This window comes from Entelurus aequoreus, linkage group LG25 (assembly GCF_033978785.1).
Source record: "Entelurus aequoreus isolate RoL-2023_Sb linkage group LG25, RoL_Eaeq_v1.1, whole genome shotgun sequence".
Taxonomy (NCBI): domain Eukaryota; kingdom Metazoa; phylum Chordata; class Actinopteri; order Syngnathiformes; family Syngnathidae; genus Entelurus; species Entelurus aequoreus.
The window spans coordinates 6346442-6365088 of record NC_084755.1 but is presented as its reverse complement, the minus strand read 5'-3'; the positions used below and the strand labels follow the sequence as shown (position 1 = coordinate 6365088).

Here is an 18647-nt window from a genome sequence, read left to right as displayed (position 1 = left end):
ATTCATCCTCCGCTGTTGCCATTTCTAATATAAAGTAGTGTAAAGTTCTTACTTATATCTGTCAGTCAACTCGCCATGAAAGCGCTAAAACATACCGGCGTAGTGACTTTACATTATTCACCCAAGGAACTTTCCGGTCGGACAGTTTTTCACGGGACACATTATTGATTGAATGTCATTACCTCCATCTTTTGACACTTCTTCCACTCCCGTCCTTGCACGCTACACCGCTACAACAAAGATGACGGTGAGAAGACGCTGTCCAAGTGGAGGCACGTAAATAAGACCGCCCACAAAACGGCGCATCCTGAAGCAACTGTCAGAAAGCGACTTAAAGATGATGCAACATTTTGAGCAAAGAAGCACCATTACATGTTATGTAGACCACAAGGAAGTCTTTTACATTTAGAAAATAATAATATGACCCCTTTAATGCGCCTAATTAACCAGTGCGCCTTTTGTATGAAAATAGACCTGTATAGACACACTCATCGACAGTGTGCCTTATAATCCGGTGCGTCCTGTGGTCCGGAAAGTACGGTACAAAGAATGTATTATTATTTTCGTAGGAATGAAAGTAATTCTTCCCTTCTTTGTGTTTTCACAGTATCTCCTGCCTGCCATTGTGCACATCAACCACCAGTCCTACTTGGAGCGTGGAGATGGACCCGTTGTGAGTAGCCTGTACAGAATCAGGCTTGTTCAATATTCTGAAATAAATTTAGAATGACCCCCAAAGTCCAATTCCATGAATTTGAATTGTGAAACATGTGGGGTGGAGCCAATTTAATTAAAATTCCAGTTCTTCAAATGAATTTTGTACAAGCCTGATAGAAGTACGGAATAAATTGACATATTGTTTTGCCTTCAACGGCAATTGTAATGCATGTTACCCTCCGGGTTCTCATAGTATTTTTGTGTACCGTGTAGTGCTTGATCCTTGCCCCCACGAGAGAACTGGCGCAGCAGGTCCAGCAGGTGGCGCATGACTATGGGAAATCATCTCGCATCAAAAGCACTTGTGTGTATGGGGGCGCTCCCAAAGGACCCCAGATTCGAGACCTGGAGAGAGGTACTGACCGTGGACTTGTCTTACTGTTCAATTGTTAAGTGATGTAGTTGGGTTTGTGTAAGGCAACACAAATATATTGGACCTATGTTTCCCTTCTAAGGGGTTGAAATCTGCATTGCCACTCCGGGCCGTCTGATTGACTTCCTTGAGGCGGGAAAGACCAACCTGGAGCGCTGCACATATTTGGTTCTGGATGAGGCTGACCGCATGCTGGACATGGGATTTGAACCGCAGATTCGCAAAATTGTGGACCAGATCAGGGTAAGACCTTTAATATACTCTATTATCTAATGGGATTGTGAATTTAAAAGGCAGAAAAAACATGTTTGATGTTGGGCTGGGGGATATAGCTGAAGTGTTCTGTATCGTCGATATCGATAATTATTGGTATTTTTTTTAGAAAATAAGGACCAAATTGTAAAAAATTGTATTTAAATTGTAACTTGTGGCTTGTACAGCCCTTTGAGACACTTGTGATTTAGGGCTATATAAATAAACATTGATTGATTGATTGATTGAACTTCCTCTGATTATAATCCCTCAGCTATCAAGGCAGAAAGGAAATGTCAACACAAGCATGGAAAACACTCAATATAAACACAATTGTAAAATCACATTGAACACTTAACAATAAGATCTTAAAGTGAAGGTGCCAAAATAAGGAACATGTAAGAAATGGTTCATAAAGTGTAAGAAAATAGTGCAAGGTGTAAAAATATAAACAGAGAGAAACTATTTTCTGCAGGTTTAGTGGCAGGAAGTTACAGCTGTGCTCTAAAGGGTGAGCGCGGCTAAGGTGGTGTGGTATTAGCGGTCTTGCCTTGCATCATTTACAGACCACATTGATCTGACTACGGTCCTTTTGGAAAAAAATCTAAAAACTGCCATACTGTCCAGGAGACTTCCTGCTGTATCTGCAATTTCTTCATTTTTACTTTCTCTTCTCACTCCGTGCACAGAATTAAACGCAAGACAACAAGATGCTCCAAGCATACCTAATAGTTGATACTGTTACCTGATTGGCTGTTAACGCGTTACTCCCACTGATCAGTGATCACTGCCTGCGTTGCTCGCTCACCAGAGAGCGAGTGTCTTTGTCCATGCAACCAACCTTGCTTCCATACTTTTAGTTTCTTCCGACAAAATAAAAAAAAATTTTTTTTATTGATATTGATTACGTCTTAATCGCGATATAGATATTGTTGTATTGCCCGGCGCTAGTTCCACCTTTTCAAAGATTGAATTGTGCAATATCCAGCCGGATAGACAGACGCTGATGTGGAGCGCCACCTGGCCCAAAGAGGTGCGCCAGCTGGCTGAAGACTTCCTTAAAGACTACGTGCAGATTAACGTCGGAGCCCTTGAGCTCAGTGCCAACCACAACATCCTCCAGATAGTGGACGTGTGCATGGATAGCGAAAAGGACCGCAAGTAAACTACTCTCCAAATAGCTGGTCGGTGTTTGTTTGTACTTGTGTGTTTACATCTCTTCTTACCCTCAGGCTGATCCAGCTGATGGAGGAGATCATGGCCGAAAAAGAGAACAAGACCATCATCTTTGTGGAGACCAAGAAGCGGTGCGATGACCTCACACGTAGGATGAGACGCGATGGGTGAGCTGAGGACGCTGTCACCTGTTACTCTTAACGACACAGGAAGTATCAAGAGCGCTCCACCAACCTGGGTTGCTGCTTTGCCTTGTAGGTGGCCGGCCATGTGCATTCACGGAGACAAAAGCCAACCGGAGAGGGACTGGGTGTTGTCAGGTACAACAAAGCGTTACAATACTAGAGTTTATATACTCACCGGATACAACATTCAGCCTAAAGATAAGATAAGAACTGTACTCGTGCTCGTACACACGCCTCTCAGTATGCACAGTAGTTGCTTCATCTTCATGTTTTCAAATCAAATTAATTGGTCAATGGTTGCAGTTGTAATCAGGTCGCATCTTGGACATATGTTTGTTGAAACTGTCAACCATTTACCATATCAATCAAACTTTATTCATATCACACTTTTCATGCTCCTGCAAGTTGCAACACAAAGTGCTTTCGACGCCCTAAAAGAGAAAACATGCAGCAAACACACACGGCACCTTCGACAATAACAAAACATGGCATTGCCTCCTTTGGGGTGTTAAACGTGGTGCAAAGTGACTTAGGTTGTAGAGCGGCCGTGCCAGCAACTTGAGGGTTCCAAGTTCGATTCCAGCTTGCGCCATCCTGCCTGCATCAGTGCTGTCGTGTCCTTGGGCAAGACACTCGACCCACTTTGCTCCCAGTGTCACCCACACGGGTTTAAATGTAGCTTAAAGGCCTACTGAAATGAGATTTTCTTATTTAAACGGGCATAGCAGATCCATTCTATGTGTCATACTTGATCATTTCGCGATATTGCCATATTTTTGCTGAAAGGATTTAGTAGAGAACATCGACAATAAAGTTCGCAACTTTTGGTCGCTGATAAAAAAGCCTTGCCTGTACCGGAAGTAGCGTGACGTCACAGGTTGAAGAGCTCCTCACATCTGCACACTGTTTTCAATCATGGACGCCAGCAGCGAGAGCGATTCGGACCGAGAAAGCGACGATTACCCCATTAATTTGAGCGAGGATGAAAGATTTGTGGATGAGGAAAGTGAAAGTGAAGGATTAGAGGGCAGTGGAAGCGATTCAGATAGGGAAGATGCTGTGAGAGGCGGGTGGGACCTGATATTCAGCTGGGAATGACTACAACAGTAAATAAACACAAGACATATATATACTCCATTAGCCACAACACAACCAGGCTTATATTTAATATGCCACAAATTAATCCGCATAACAAACACCTCCCGCCTCCCGTCCATATAACCCGCCAATACAACTCAAACACCCGCACAACACACTCAATCCCACAGCCCAAAGTACCGTTCACCTCCGTAAAGTTCATACAGCACATATATTTGCCCAAAGTTACGTACATGACATGCACATAGCATCACGCACGAACGGGCAAGCAATCATATGTTTGGAAGCCAAAGCTGCGTACTCACGGTAGCGCGTCTGCGTATCCAACTCAAAGTCCTCCTGGTTGTGTTGCTGTAGCCAGCCGCTAATACACCGATCCCACCTACAGCTTTCTTCTTTGCTGTCTTCATTGTTCATTAAACAAATTGCAAAAGATTCACCAACACAGATGTCCAGAATACTGTGGAATTTTGCCATGAAAACAGACGCTGTTTGTATTGGGCCACAATGCTGTCCCAATACTTCCGCAAACTCCGTGACGTCACGCGTAAACGTCATCATACCGAGACGTTTTCAGACAGGTATTTCCCGGGAAATTTAAAATTGCACTTTACTAATCTAACCCGGCCGTATTGGCATGTGTTGCAATGTTAAGATTTCATCATTGATATATAAACTATCAGACTGCGTGGTCGCTAGTAGTGGCTTTCAGTAGGCCTTTAACCATGTAGGTCATGTGGTTTCACTATGGAAAGTGCTTTGAGTCTCTTGAGAAAAAGCGCTAAAACTGGGTAACACATGGCACACTGACAAGGCTTAACCTAGATTACTATAACAATCTACAAGGTTAATACAGTTCGCTTCTCTTTCTTCCCCTCCATTTATCTGCTTTCTTTTGTAATCCAAGTGATCATTACATATATGTATTGTTGCATTTGAAATAATTGTATTGTTGTCAATAGAGATAATTATTGTTATTATCAATAGTGGTATTGGTATTGCTCCATTTGTTGTGTAATAATGTTCATTGTCATTTTTGTGTCATTAATATTTACTTCACTAACTTCCTCTCTTGCTTTCACTTTTACTATCATATTTGTACATATCCTATTTGCTGATCCTTTTCTGTTGTTGTTGTTGTTGTTGTCTCTTTGTCTTCTCCCCCTCTTGTCCCAGCAATTTCCCCCTTTGTCTTCCTTTTCTTCTCCTTCTATCCCCTCCTGCTGAGGTCCGCCTGCGCCAAATAACAATATAAATACAATTGATCAAGTCAAATACAAATATGGCAACAAGAGAAGTATCCCACACTTCTCTTTTGTAAAGTAAATCTGTACAGCAGATATAAATCATCTACATCAACAATATGATTTGCCTAAGTAGCTGGACAGGACAAAAAAAGCGCTATATAACTTAAAAAAGAATGCAAAAAAACCTCAGTGATAATAGTATTAACAGCAATAAATAGAATAGAAAAAAAACTACCGTAATTTCCGGACTATAAGCCGCACCAGCTAAATTTAGGGGAAGATACAGATTGCTCCATATATAAGCCGCACCTGACTATAAGCCGCAGGCGTTTTGATGTGTAATTAGCGTAGTATATAGGGGTTCCTGCTACCACGGAGGGGATTGTCGGGACAGAGATGACTGTTTGGGAACGCAAAGCATCCCATTTATTAACAATAAATCTTTCAATCATTCAATCAAACTTTCACATCTTTGACATGGCGAACAGCATTCGTGCAGAGTACAAATAATACAACGGTATTACCGGTAGTCAGTCTTTAATCATTGTGTCATCGTCTTCCTCCTGCGTACTAAAACCACCGAAAGCCTCTTCGTCGGTGTCGGAGAAGAACAGGTCCAAAATGGCGTCGTCAGCCAAGTCAAGGGTACGTGCAGCAGCTCTATTTCCTTCTTTGACAGCCAGATCGATTGCCTTTAACTTAAAAGCAGCATCATATGCACTTCTCCGTTTGTTTTCCATATTGAGGGTGTTTGCATGAACACTTCCTTCGCGCAAACTGTCGCTGACGCTCTCCTACTCTTTGTTTTGCTCTCGTTACCTGGCGCCAGATGTCTGCCTCGGTCTCGCGCATCCTCGGTAGTGCGCGCCCCTGGTTACCGTAAGCCGTAAAAAAGCCGCACCGTCGTAAAAGTCGCAGGGACCAAAACGAGGGGAAAAAGTAGCGGCTTATAGTCCGGAAATTACGGTAAATAAAAATTATGAACAGAAGCACAATCTAAAATGATCGACTAAAGACTTTTATTAATCTTTTTTTGTGCGTGTATAAATATTCCTGGTCTCTGCAGTCCTGAGGCTCTGCGGCGGAATGTTCCACAGGTATGGGAGGGGGTCATAGTGGATAAATATCTCCGCAAGCCCTCCATGGTTTAAATTCAAAATTTCGGCACTTATGGGATTCTAAATACACAAAAACAGGTGCCAACAACAGACAAAAAAGTGGATTTGGCATAATATGACCCCATTAAAACTTTTCTATACCCCAAAAATGTGAAAATTAAAAACAATAATAAAACAGTGAGCAGCTATAGATTTGGCATGAAATCATGGTGTGTCTCTGACCGTGTCAATCGTAACTCAGTGTTATCTCTGCAAAGTCAGAATGTTCAGATCTTGTTTGATTCTATACTCAACAAGAATATAAATGCAACACTTTTGTTTTTGCTCCCATTTTTCAAAGATCTAAATCCTAAAACGTTTACTGTATACACAAAAGACCCCATCCATCCATTTTCTACCGCTTAATCCCTTCGGGGTCGCGGGGGGCACTGGAGCCTATCTCAGCTACAATCGGGCGGAAGGCGGGGTACACCCTGGACAAGTCGCCACCTCATCACAGGGCCAACACAGATAGACAGACAACATTCACACACTAGGGACCATTTAGTGTTGCCAATCAACCTATCCCCGGGTGCATGTCTTTGGAGGTGGGAGGGGCCTATCCCCGGGTGCATGTCTTTGGAGGTGGGAGGGGCCTATCCCCGGGTGCATGTCTTTGGAGGTGGGAGGGGCCTATCCCCAGGTGCATGTCTTTGGAGGTGGGAGGGGCCTATCCCCGGGTGCATGTCTTTGGAGGTGGGAGGGGCCTATCCCCAGGTGCATGTCTTTGGAGGTGGGAGGGGCCTATCCCCAGGTGCATGTCTTTGGAGGTGGGAGGAAGCCGGAGTACCCGGAGGGAACCCACGCAGTCACGGGGAGAACATGCAAACTCCACACAGAAAGATCCCGAGCCCGGGATTGAACCCAGGACTGCTAAGGACCTTCGTATTGTGAGGCAGACACACTAACCCCTCCTCCACCGTGCTGCCCACACAAAATACCTATTTCTCTCAAATATTATTCGCAAATCTGTCTAAATCTGTGTTAGTGAGCATTTCTTCTTTGCCAAGTTAATCCATCCCAACTTGATTAATCAGCAAGATTATTGCACATGTGTGCCTTAGGCTTCCCACAATAAAAGGCCACTCTGAAAAGTGCAGTTTTGCAGAATGTGCTGTGACCACCATTTGCCTCACGCAGTGCAACACATCTTGGCATAGAGTTGATCAGGGTGTTGATTGTGGCCTGTGGAATGTTGGTCCACTCTTCTTCAATGGCTGTGCCAAGTTGCTGGATATTGGCAGGAAGTGGAACACGCCGATCCACAGCATCCCAAACATGCTCAATGGCTGACATGTCCGGTGAATATGCTGGCCATGCAAGAACTGGAATGTTATCAGCTTTTGGGAATTGTTTACCTTGCAACATGGGGCCGTGCATTGTCACACTGCAACATGAGGTGATGGTTCCGGCTGAATAGCACAACAATGGGCCTCTGGATCTTGTCACGTTATCTGTGTGCGTTCAAAATGTCATCAATAAAATTAACTTTGTTGGACTTTGTTGTCCATAACATACGCCTGCCCATACCATAACCCCACCCCCACCATGGGCCACTCCATTCACAACAGCGAACCGCTCTCCACACGCTGTCTGTTATCTGCCCTGAACAGTGAAAACCGAGATTCATCCGTGAAGAGCACACCTCTCCAACATGCGAAACGCCATCAAAGAGGAGCATTTGCCCACTCCAGTCGGTTACGACTGCATTCGGGTGGAGGCCCCGATGACGACGACGAGCATGCAGATGAGCTTCCTTGAGACGGTTTCTCACATTTTATGCAGACATTTTTTGGTTACGCAAACCAATTGTTGCAGCAGCTGTCCGGGTGGCTGGTCTCAGACGATCATGGAGGTGCACCTGCTGAATGTGGAGGTCCTGGGCTGGTGCGGTTACACGCGCTCTGCGGTTGTGAGGCCGGTTGGATGTACTGCCAAATTCTCTGAAGCGCTTTATTAACGTTCCATTAACGGGCAACATCTCTGGTGGACATTCCTGCAGTCAGCATGCCGACTGCACGCTCCCTCAGAACTTGCGACATCTGTGGCCTTGTACTGTGTGATACAACTGCACATTTCAGAGTGGCCTTTTTTGTGGGCACACACGTGCTTTAATCAGCATCTTGATGTGCCACACCTTTGAGGTGGGATAGACTATCTTGGCAAGAAGAAATGCTCACTAACACAGATTTAGACAGATTTGTCAACAATATTTGAGAGGAATAGGTCTTTAGTGTAAAGAGTCAAAGTTTTACATCTTTGAGTTCAACTCATGAAAAATTAGAGTAAAAACAAGTGTTGCGTTTCTCTTTTGGTTCAGTGTAAAAATGTACCTAATGTTGTGGTCGATGACATGAGCGTGTTAATCAACACTTTTTGTTCAGTGTAAAAATGTGCCTAATGTTGTGTTGATCAACACTGCAGTGTTTTTCTCTCAACACCGTTTCTTTGTGTTTTAGAGTTCCGTAGTGGCAAAGCCCCCATCCTCATCGCTACCGACGTGGCTTCCCGTGGTTTGGGTATGTCCCAAGTGCTCAGACGTCACTCGCACCACACACAAAACATTCTCACAGACTTTTTGTTATCAGTGATACCTGAGCATGTTTGTTGCGAAAGGTGTCGAGTTAGAGATCTGGTCTTGCACAACCATGTGATGCTTTGCTTTGTAGGTCATTGTGTATCTAGGAAGCAAATCATGTTAAAGTTGACTTTAGGTGAGGCCAGTAATGCAGATCGACCTTTAACCTAATTCTGTGTTCATTTGTTTTCTTTTCATTTTCTTTTGTGTGTTTCAAAGTTTCTCTTCTGCCAACTAGAAGTACACAGGCCCTCGGGAGCCTGCAGCCGGACCTAGGCATGACTAATCGAACGCCGACTTTGGGGAGAGAGACGGCCTGGTTGATCACAGTCCTCCGCAGCCATCTCCGCTGCAAAGCCAGAGCCTCTCCCCCCCCTTGCCAGGACACCGACTTCCTGGCTGATCGGGGAGGGGGCTGCCGGGCGTTCAAATTTGATCCGAATGTCTGGCTCCCCTCGGGCCACGGCATCACCCCCCAGTGACGCACTACATCATCAACCAAGCGTGTCCGCACCAGAACAGTCGGATCTCAATTGGCGTTAGAGACACAGTGGTGCGTCACGAGAAGAGCGACACGTCCACCTGGAGCTGAAGGTGGCTGGTGGGCGGCCCTCTGACATGCCCCTCCAGATTCAGCCCCCGACACCACTGGCTGTGGCGGCCGGCCTCTCCCTCTGCGGACGTCATGTCTGGTCCTGGCTGGCAGGAGTCCTGGCCTGGAGGAGTCACCGCTCTGTAAATGTTCTTTCCTTCTTTACTTCCTCCTTCACTCGTCATCTTCCAACTCTTTTCTCTTACGTCCAACTCTTCAACCTGTCTTTGTATGTCCTTTTCCCTTTCTTTAAACCACCTACCAACAGCCCCTTCCGTTCGTGCCTATATAGCAGGGGTGTCCACACCACACTGAAGAACCAAAACATGCAGGGCCAATTTGATGTTTTTCAGTTTTAAAACCAATACAATATTTAGTTTTTTAAAAACATAAGGTTCCCTTTAAATTTGGTAAATGTTAAAGATCCTGTGGACCAGAAAGGGTCTCAGTCATAGAGGTTGAAAAGTAAATCATAGAGATGTCCGATAATATCGGCCTGCCGATATTATCGGACGATATATGCGTTAAAATGTAATATCGGAAATTATCGGTATCGTGTTTTTTTTTATTATCGGTATCGTTTTTTTTTTTTTTTTTTTAATTTTTTTTTTTAATTTTTATTTATTAAATCAGCATAAACAAGACAAGATACACTTACAATTAGTGCACCAACCCAAAAAACCTCCCTCCCCCATTTACACTCATTCACACAAAAGGGTTGTTTCTTTCTGTTATTAATATTCTGCTTCCTACATTATATATCAATATATATCAATACAGTCTGCAAGGGATACAGTCCGTAAGCACACATGATTGTGCGTGCTGCTGCTCCACTAATAGTACTAACCTTTAACAGTTAATTTTACTCATTTTCATTCATTACTAGTTTCTATGTACCGGTAACTGTTTTTATATTGTTGTACTTTCTTTTTTATTCAAGAAAATGTTTTTAATTTATTTATCTTATTTTACTAATTTTTTTTAAAAAGTACCTTATCTTCACCATACCTGGTTGTCCAAATTAGGCATAATAATGTGTTAATTCCACGACTGCATATATCGGTTGATATCGGTATCGGTTGATATCGGTATCGGTAATTAAAGAGTTGGACAATATCGGATATCGGCAAAAAGCCATTATCGGACATCCCTCGTAAATCTTTTTTTTTTTTTTTTTCCTTTAAAGCCTTAATCTCTACATCAAATATAGATATATCCGTCAATATATAGGTTGTTTTAAAAAAAAATGTTTCATGCCCTTTTTAGCAAAGAAAACTGTTTTAGTTGTGGCAAAAACATAAAATATGCAATATTTCCCCCCCAAAAAATGTCCAAATTGAATATTTGATGTAAAGTAATTGGAGGCTTGAATAGGTCAATAATTCATAACATTGATTTTTGATTCATTATTTTTTTTTTAGCAATAACATGTAAAAAAAGACACTGAAGGTCTTGGGGATCCAAAAGGGTCCCACTCCTTAAAGTGTTAAAGAATAACTCATTTTTTTCCCTCTACTTTCAATGCTTGAATCTGTACACCAACTTCAGATTGAAGTTTTATTTTATTTTATTTAGTTTTATGCTCAATGAAAACCTTGGTTTTTAATATAGTAAACACACAACATATGCAAAAGTGTAATATTTGATGTGAAGTAATTGAATAGTTCAATAACAACATTGATTTTGATTCATTAATATTTTTGAACAATGACATATTTTTAAAAATACATACACTAAAATGTCTTGGGGATCCAAAAGGGTCCCGCTCATAAAAATATTAACAATAAATCTTTTTTTTTTACATGTACTTTCAATGTTTGAATCTCTAAATCAACTTCAGATCTGACCTCATTTTTTTTATGCTCTTTGTCAAAGAAAACCTTGGTTTTGATACGGCAAAAACACAAACTATGCATTATCAAAGTGTAATATTTGATGTGCAGTATTTGGAACCTTGACTAGGTCAATAATTCACCAACATTGATTTAGTTTCATTGTTAGTTTGTCAGCAAGGACAGTTGAAAAGAAAACAGCCTGCATGACTTTGCGTTATTAGTGTCAACGTTTTGTCATTACAATACTCATGTTTGCGCTTTTATTCCACTTCAGGTTTTTTTTTAGTAATAGTATTTATAGAACTTGCAGGCCGTAAAAAAATAGTTTCAGGCCGCAAACGGCCCCCGGGCCGCACTTTGGACACCCTTGCCTTATAGGCCTTTTAAAGTGTTGGTCTTCATAGCCATGAAAGCAGACCACTGTCAACAGGACTCTACTGACAGGGTCCGTCCACTAAAGACTCCCCCTTAGCGTCTGTTTCTTGTTACGTGGGCTCTATGGTAGCACACTCAGGACACGCCCATCAAAGACCCCCCAAAGCCTTACTTAGCTTCTACATGCCATAAACACTAAATGGTGGCAGGTGGGACTGCTTTTGTCCTACGCCTGCAGATCTGCCGTGAGTGGCGAAGGGCTTGGGGGACAGAGGGGTAGTTTTATAGGTCATCACTAGATCTCTGATGCAGGGTAAGTACTGTGACCCCTCTTCCCCTTTTTACCCTCCTCCTCCTCCAGCCTTCATCAGGACATTCCCTCCAATCAACCCTTGGTCCACTGGAATGACAAACAGACCTCAAATCACTTCCCTACCTCTACAATCAATTATTTATGTCTCATTTGTTATTTGTTGCTGGTCAGTGGGCAGGATTTCACATGAGCAAATTATTTTCAGCAAAACTTCCCAATAATTCATGTACAGAATCCCACAGAGGTGTGTACAACCCTCACATTTCAACCAACTCTGTATTTGATCTAGTCAAGGGACAATCCATCCATCTTCCGCTTGTCCAAAGTCGGGTTGTGGGGGCAGCAGCCTAAGCAGAGAAGTCCAGACTTCCCTCTCCCTCAACAGACAATACTGTAGAAATTGAACATTGATATCAGGCAAAATTCTGAATTTGGAACGTCAATTCAACTCATTTTGAAGACTTGGAATTAAAGGAAGTGAAATCAATTTATACCAGAGTAGCAAGACAAATTAGGAATGTTTTTGCATGAATACTAAACATATTTTTTTCCACAACTTCCTATGATTTAAAAGTAGTAAACTTTTAGTTTCACACCTACAAAATGTACAATATCCATGACTTTTTGTTTTTAAACCTACAAAATGTACCAAAATGCTAGCATACAAAGTTAGCTCCAAGTGTCTATGACTCTTAGTTCTATACCTACAAAATTGACCAAAATGCTAGCATACAAAGTTAGCTCCAAGTATCTATGACTCTTAGTTCTATACCTACAAAATTGACCAAAATGCTAGCATACAAAGTTAGCTCCAAGTATCTATGACTCTTAGTTCTATACCTACAAAATTGACTAAAATGCTAGCATACAAAGTTAGCTCCAAGTATCTATGACTCTTAGTTCTATACCTACAACATTGACTAAAATGCTAGCATACAAAGTTAGCTCCAAGTATCTATGACTCTTAGTTCTATACCTACAACATTGACTAAAATGCTAGCATACAAAGTTAGCTCCAAGTATCTATGACTCTTAGTTCTATACCTACAACATTGACTAAAATGCTAGCATACAAAGTTAGCTCCAAGTATCTATGACTCTTAGTTCTATACCTACAACATTGACTAAAATGCTAGCGTACAAAGTTAGCTCCGAGTAACTATGGTAAAATGGTAAATGGGTTGTACTTGTATAGCGCTTTTCTACCTTTTTTTAAGGAACCCAAAGTGCTTTGACACTATGACTATGACTCTTAGTTCTATACCTACAAAAGTGACCAAAATAATAGCACGCCAACTCATAGTAAGCTAGCAAGATTCTACTAAAAGGCATTGATATTGTAACTTCTGAGCACAGAACAAATCAAAGGATTGGTGAAATGTGAGCGGTGTATTTTTGTGAGCTAGTCTACTGTATCGTAAGTGTCTACATAGTCTACTGTATCGTAAGTGTCTACATAGTCTACTGTATCGTAAGTGTCTACATAGTCTACTGCAGGGGTCACCAACGCGGTGCCCGCGGGCACCAGGTAGCCCGTAAGGACCAGATGAGTAGCCCGCTGGCCTGTTCTAAAAATAGCTCAAATAGCAGCACTTACCAGTGAGCTGCCTCTATTTTTTAAATTGTATTTATTTACTAGCAAGCTGGTCTCGCTTTGCTCGACATTTTTAATTCTAAGAGAGACAAAACTCAAATAGAATTTGAAAATCCAAGAAAATATTTTAAAGACTTGGTCTTCACTTGTTTAAATAAATTCATACATTTTTTACTTTGCTTTTTATAACTTTCAGAAAGACAATTTTAGAGATAAAATACAACCTTAAAAATGATTTTAGGAGTTTTAAACACATATACCTTTTTACCTTTTAAATTCCTTCCTCTTCTTTCCTGACAATTTAAATCAATGTTCAAGTAAATTTATTTATTTTATTGTAAATAATAAATACATTTTAATTTAATTCTTCATTTTAGCTTCTGTTTTTTCGACGAATATTTGTGAAATATTTCTTCAAACTTATTATGATTAAAATTCAAAAAAACTATTCTGGCAAATTTAGAAAATCTGTAGAATCAAATTTAAATCTTATTTCAAAGTCTTTTGAATTTCTTTTAAAATTTTTGTTCTGGAAAATCTAGAAGAAATAATGATTTGTCTTTGTTAGAAATATAGCTTGGTCCAATTTGTTATATATTCTAACAAAGTGTAGATTGGATTTTAACCTATTTAAAACATGTCATCAAAATTCTAAAATTAATCTTAATCAGGAAAAATTACAAATGATGTTCCATAAATTATTTTTTGAATTTTTTCAAAAAGATTCAAATTAGCTAGTTTTTCTCTTCTTTTTTTCGGTGGAATTTTGAATTTTAAAGAGTCGAAATTGAAGATAAACTATGTTTCAAAATGTAATTGTCATTTTTTTCGTGTTTTCTCCTCTTTTAAACCGTTCAATTAAGTGTAAATATTAATTATTAATAATAACATAGAGTTAAAGGTAAATTGAGCAAATTGGCTATTTCTGGCAATTTATTGAAGTGTGTATCAAACTGGTAGCCCTTCGCATTAATCACTACCCAAGAAGTAGCTCTTGCTTTCAAAAAGGTTGGTGACCCCTGGTCTACTGTATGGTAAGTGTCCTGGTAGTCTACTGTATCCTAAGTGTCCAGATAGTCTACTGTATCGTAAGTGTCTACATAGTCTACTGTATCGTAAGTGTCCAGATAGTCTACTGTATCGTAAGTGTCCAGATAGTTACTGTATCGTAAGTGTCCAAATAGTCTACTGTATCGTAAGTGTCCAAATAGTCTACTGTATCGTAAGTGTCCAGATAGTCTACTGTATCGTAAGTGTCATTCCAGTGAAAATGTTTTCCATGGCCGTCATGGAAGTGTAGTTGTGTTTGGCAGGTAAGTGATGGTGTCAGATTGTTACTCCCTTTCAAAATTCACCATTTAGCTTCTGACTATTATTCTTGTTTTTCACCCTTCCTCCAACTTCTCCCGCCACACTGACCCTCTTCAACCCCTTTGTACTGCTCCCAATGTCCCGAAGACGTGGAGGACATCAAGTTTGTCATCAACTATGACTATCCCAACTCCTCGGAGGACTACATCCATCGGATCGGCCGCACGGCCCGCAGCACCAACAAAGGCACGGCGTACACCTTCTTCACGCCGGGGAACATCCGCCAGGCCCGCGAGCTGCTCCGGGTTCTGGAGGAGGCCAGACAGGCCATCAACCCCAAACTGCTGCAGCTGGTGGACACTGGTCGTGGAGGCGGAAGTACGACACACAACTATTACTATCAAGTTCAAAAAGGAATTTCATTAGTGATGCGTCCTTTAGAAATAACTTGCTTAGTGATGACTTTATTTTAAAAGTAACTGAGTTGGATTACAAGTTACTTTATTGGTTACGTTGTGTTGTACAACCCACCTTAACATGCTTATCTTTAGCTGACAAGTCAAAATATGGCCCATCTCTCTCTCCATTCCTGAGCGCTACCGTCATACGCCTGTGCGGGGGCTGTTTGCGTTTTCGATGACTTTGGGGCTGCGTTGTGTGCATTTTGTTGTTTCTTCTCCATGATAAGGGTGAGTCCATAAGGTGCCAAATGGCTGACTCAACAATAGAGCTGTAACGAGAAAGGGTATTAATGATAACTGCGATAAAACGCCCGACGGTTAGTATTACTCTTTAAAATTGAAATGATGGAAAAACTGGGATTGATAATTGCACTTTGATAAACTCACGGCACCAGCAAAAACACTAAGATGAAAACAGGAGACATTAACGCCTTTCTCCATTAAAAAAATACGTACCCCAATCCAAACTCACATAAACACATTGCCATGTGAGTAAGTAATTATGCACATTGAACCTCCAAGCTGTGAGTCCAGACTCCAGGGGCCGTACTTATCAAGCTTCTTAGAATGACTCCTAAGAAGTCTGCTAAGAGTTGACTTAAGAGTAAATAAATTATTCGCTGAAAGCTGCACTTAAAAGTTAGTTATCAAGCGTCTTACTCACACTTTCAGCGAAGTGTAGGACTGAATCTTAAGTGTCACACTCAGAGCTGAATTACGACATTACTATGTGCCGTAAACGCAATTTTAGGTGACGTCATTTCTGTGTCCATAGAAATGACCAATCACGGAAGGGAATCCCTTGTCTAAGAATAAAGAAATATCTTGGAAATATTTAAGTGGACAATGGGAGTGTATATTTTGACAATAAACTACAAAATAATACAAAACAAACTAGTCCCCGCCGGCACTCACGCTACCGCTCCCTCTCTTCTCTCGCCCACACACTCACTGACGTCACTCACCTCACGGCCACACACATACGCTACTGTCATAACATTTTCTTTCCAATTCATTAATTAGACAACTAATTTGAAACTGGTGTGGGTGGCTCTATATATACTAGCCCACTGCAGACACATGCAGAAATCAACAAGGAATGGAAAAGTATTAAATCTGTGACAAAAATAATATCCGCTCTGTCTAAACGATACCGTTTGATCAGCTGCTCGTCATCAAAAAAAAACAAAACATTGTTCCGTTCCCTGAACGTTGGCGCACGTCTCTCTCGCCTCAGTGCCATCCCCTGCTGGCAACTCCTAACCACTTAAGACACCTCTGAAGGTCTCTTAAATATCGTGGAGAGTAGGAGTGATTCTTAGACTTAAGAACGTTGATAAAAAGCTTTTATTCTTAAGTTTGAGAGTAGGACTAAATTTCGCAAATTCTCAGGACTTAAGTGTAAAATGGCACTCTAAGAAGCTTGATAAGTACGGCCCCAGGATTATCTCCACAAAAATAATAACGCACGGTGATTTGTGGATAAGTAACTTGCATCTGATTACTGGCTTTACTGAAAAACGTGGTCACTGGTTATGATGCCATAACCAAATACTTGCTCCTTGTTCCAGGCGCTCGCCCACGTTTCCGAGGCAGCTCCACCTCCAACAACCCCAACTTGATGTACCAAGACCAGTGCGAGCGGCGAATGGGCGGCACCAAGGACGGCCGCAGCAGCAGCAGCAGCTACGGCCGCGACAGTCGAGGCGGAAGCAGCCGAGACGGGGACCGCCTGGCCTCCTCCTCCTCTTCCTCCTCCTCCTCCTCTTACAGGGATCGCAGCAGCAGGGACGGAGGACGCAGCTACAGCTCCGCCTCCAACCAGAGCAGTGCTAACAGTACCGGCAGTAACCAGTACAGCGCCATGCCGGTGGGGACGGTGACAGCCCCCCCGCCTCTAATGGGCCAGCAGTTCAACACAACCCAGCCTATGATGGCTCACTCCGCCTACCAGTTTGCTCCGCCTCCAGCGCCGCTGCCTGCGGGAAGAAAGTAACTTACACTTCATCCACACCAGCTGATTACACACAAACTGCAAAGTAACTCACACTTCATCCACACCAGCTGATTACACACAAACTGCAAAGTAACTCACACTTCATCCACACCAGCTGATTACACACAAACTGCAAAGTAACTCACACTTCATCCACACCAGCTGATTACACACAAACTGCAAAGTAACTCACACTTCATCCACACCAGTTGATTACACACAAACTGCAAAGTAACTTACACTTCATCCACACCAGTTGATTACACACAAACTGCAAAGTAACTCACACTTCATCCACACCAGCTGATTACACACAAACTGCAAAGTAACTCACACTTCATCCACACCAGCTGATTACACACAAACTGCAAAGTAACTCACACTTCATCCACACCAGCTGATTACACACAAACTGCAAAGTAACTCACACTTCATCCACACCAGCTGATTACACACAAACTGCAAAGTAACTCACACTTCATCCACACCAGCTGATTACACACAAACTGCAAAGTAACTTACACTTCATCCACACCAGCTGATTACACACAAACTGCAAAGTAACTCACACTTCATCCACACCAGCTGATTACACACAAACTGCAAAGTAACTCACACTTCATCCACACCAGCTGATTACACACAAACTGCAAAACATCTTTGTCATCGTTCACGTTCCTCTAGCAGCTGTTTGTAGGTGGGCCTGCTCTTTGGGGAAGTGAGTACCGTCATTTCCTGCTCACTTTATTGTACAAACGTCCTGACACATGAAACATTTACACAGGCTTCACAAGCACACAGCAGCTGAGCGCTCTCTCTATCCTCATCCTGCACTCTGAAGTCCTCTCTATCCTCATCCTGCACTCTGAAGTCCTCTCTATCCTCATCCTGCACTCTGAAGTCCTCTTTATCCTCATCCTGCACTCTGAAGTCCTCTTTATCCTCATCCTGCACTCTGAAGTCCTCTCTATCCTCATCCTGCACTCTGAAGTCCTCTTTATCCTCATCCTGCACTCTGAAGTCCTCTCTATCCTCATCCTGCACTCTGAAGTCCTCTTTATCCTCATCCTGCACTCTGAAGTCCTCTCCATCCTCATCCTGCACTCTGAAGTCCTCTTTATCCTCATCCTGCACTCTGAAGTCCTCTCTATCCTCATCCTGCACTCTGAAGTCCTCTCTATCCTCATCCTGCACTCTGAAGTCCTCTTTATCCTCATCCTGCACTCTGAAGTCCTCTTTATCCTCATCCTGCACTCTGAAGTCCTCTCTATCCTCATCCTGCACTCTGAAGTCCTCTTTATCCTCATCCTGCACTCTGAAGTCCTCTCTATCCTCATCCTGCACTCTGAAGTCCTCTCTATCCTCATCCTGCACTCTGAAGTCCTCT

The 18647-nt window shown here is 42.1% G+C and overlaps 1 protein-coding gene across 1 annotated transcript in view; it reads left to right on the top strand.

The window, feature by feature from the left end:
* LOC133642734 (probable ATP-dependent RNA helicase DDX17) overlaps positions 1-18314 on the top strand; it is a 22977-nt gene extending 4663 nt beyond the window's left edge. The window contains exons 5-13 of the mRNA XM_062037090.1: positions 608-673; positions 931-1072; positions 1173-1333; positions 2331-2503; positions 2575-2685; positions 2777-2838; positions 8665-8724; positions 14951-15181; positions 16836-18314. Coding sequence (XP_061893074.1) covers positions 608-673; positions 931-1072; positions 1173-1333; positions 2331-2503; positions 2575-2685; positions 2777-2838; positions 8665-8724; positions 14951-15181; positions 16836-17260 — 1431 coding nt within the window. The 3' untranslated portion in view covers positions 17261-18314. The remainder of the gene's footprint in view (positions 1-607; positions 674-930; positions 1073-1172; positions 1334-2330; positions 2504-2574; positions 2686-2776; positions 2839-8664; positions 8725-14950; positions 15182-16835) is intronic.
* Positions 18315-18647: the final 333 nt, after the last annotated feature.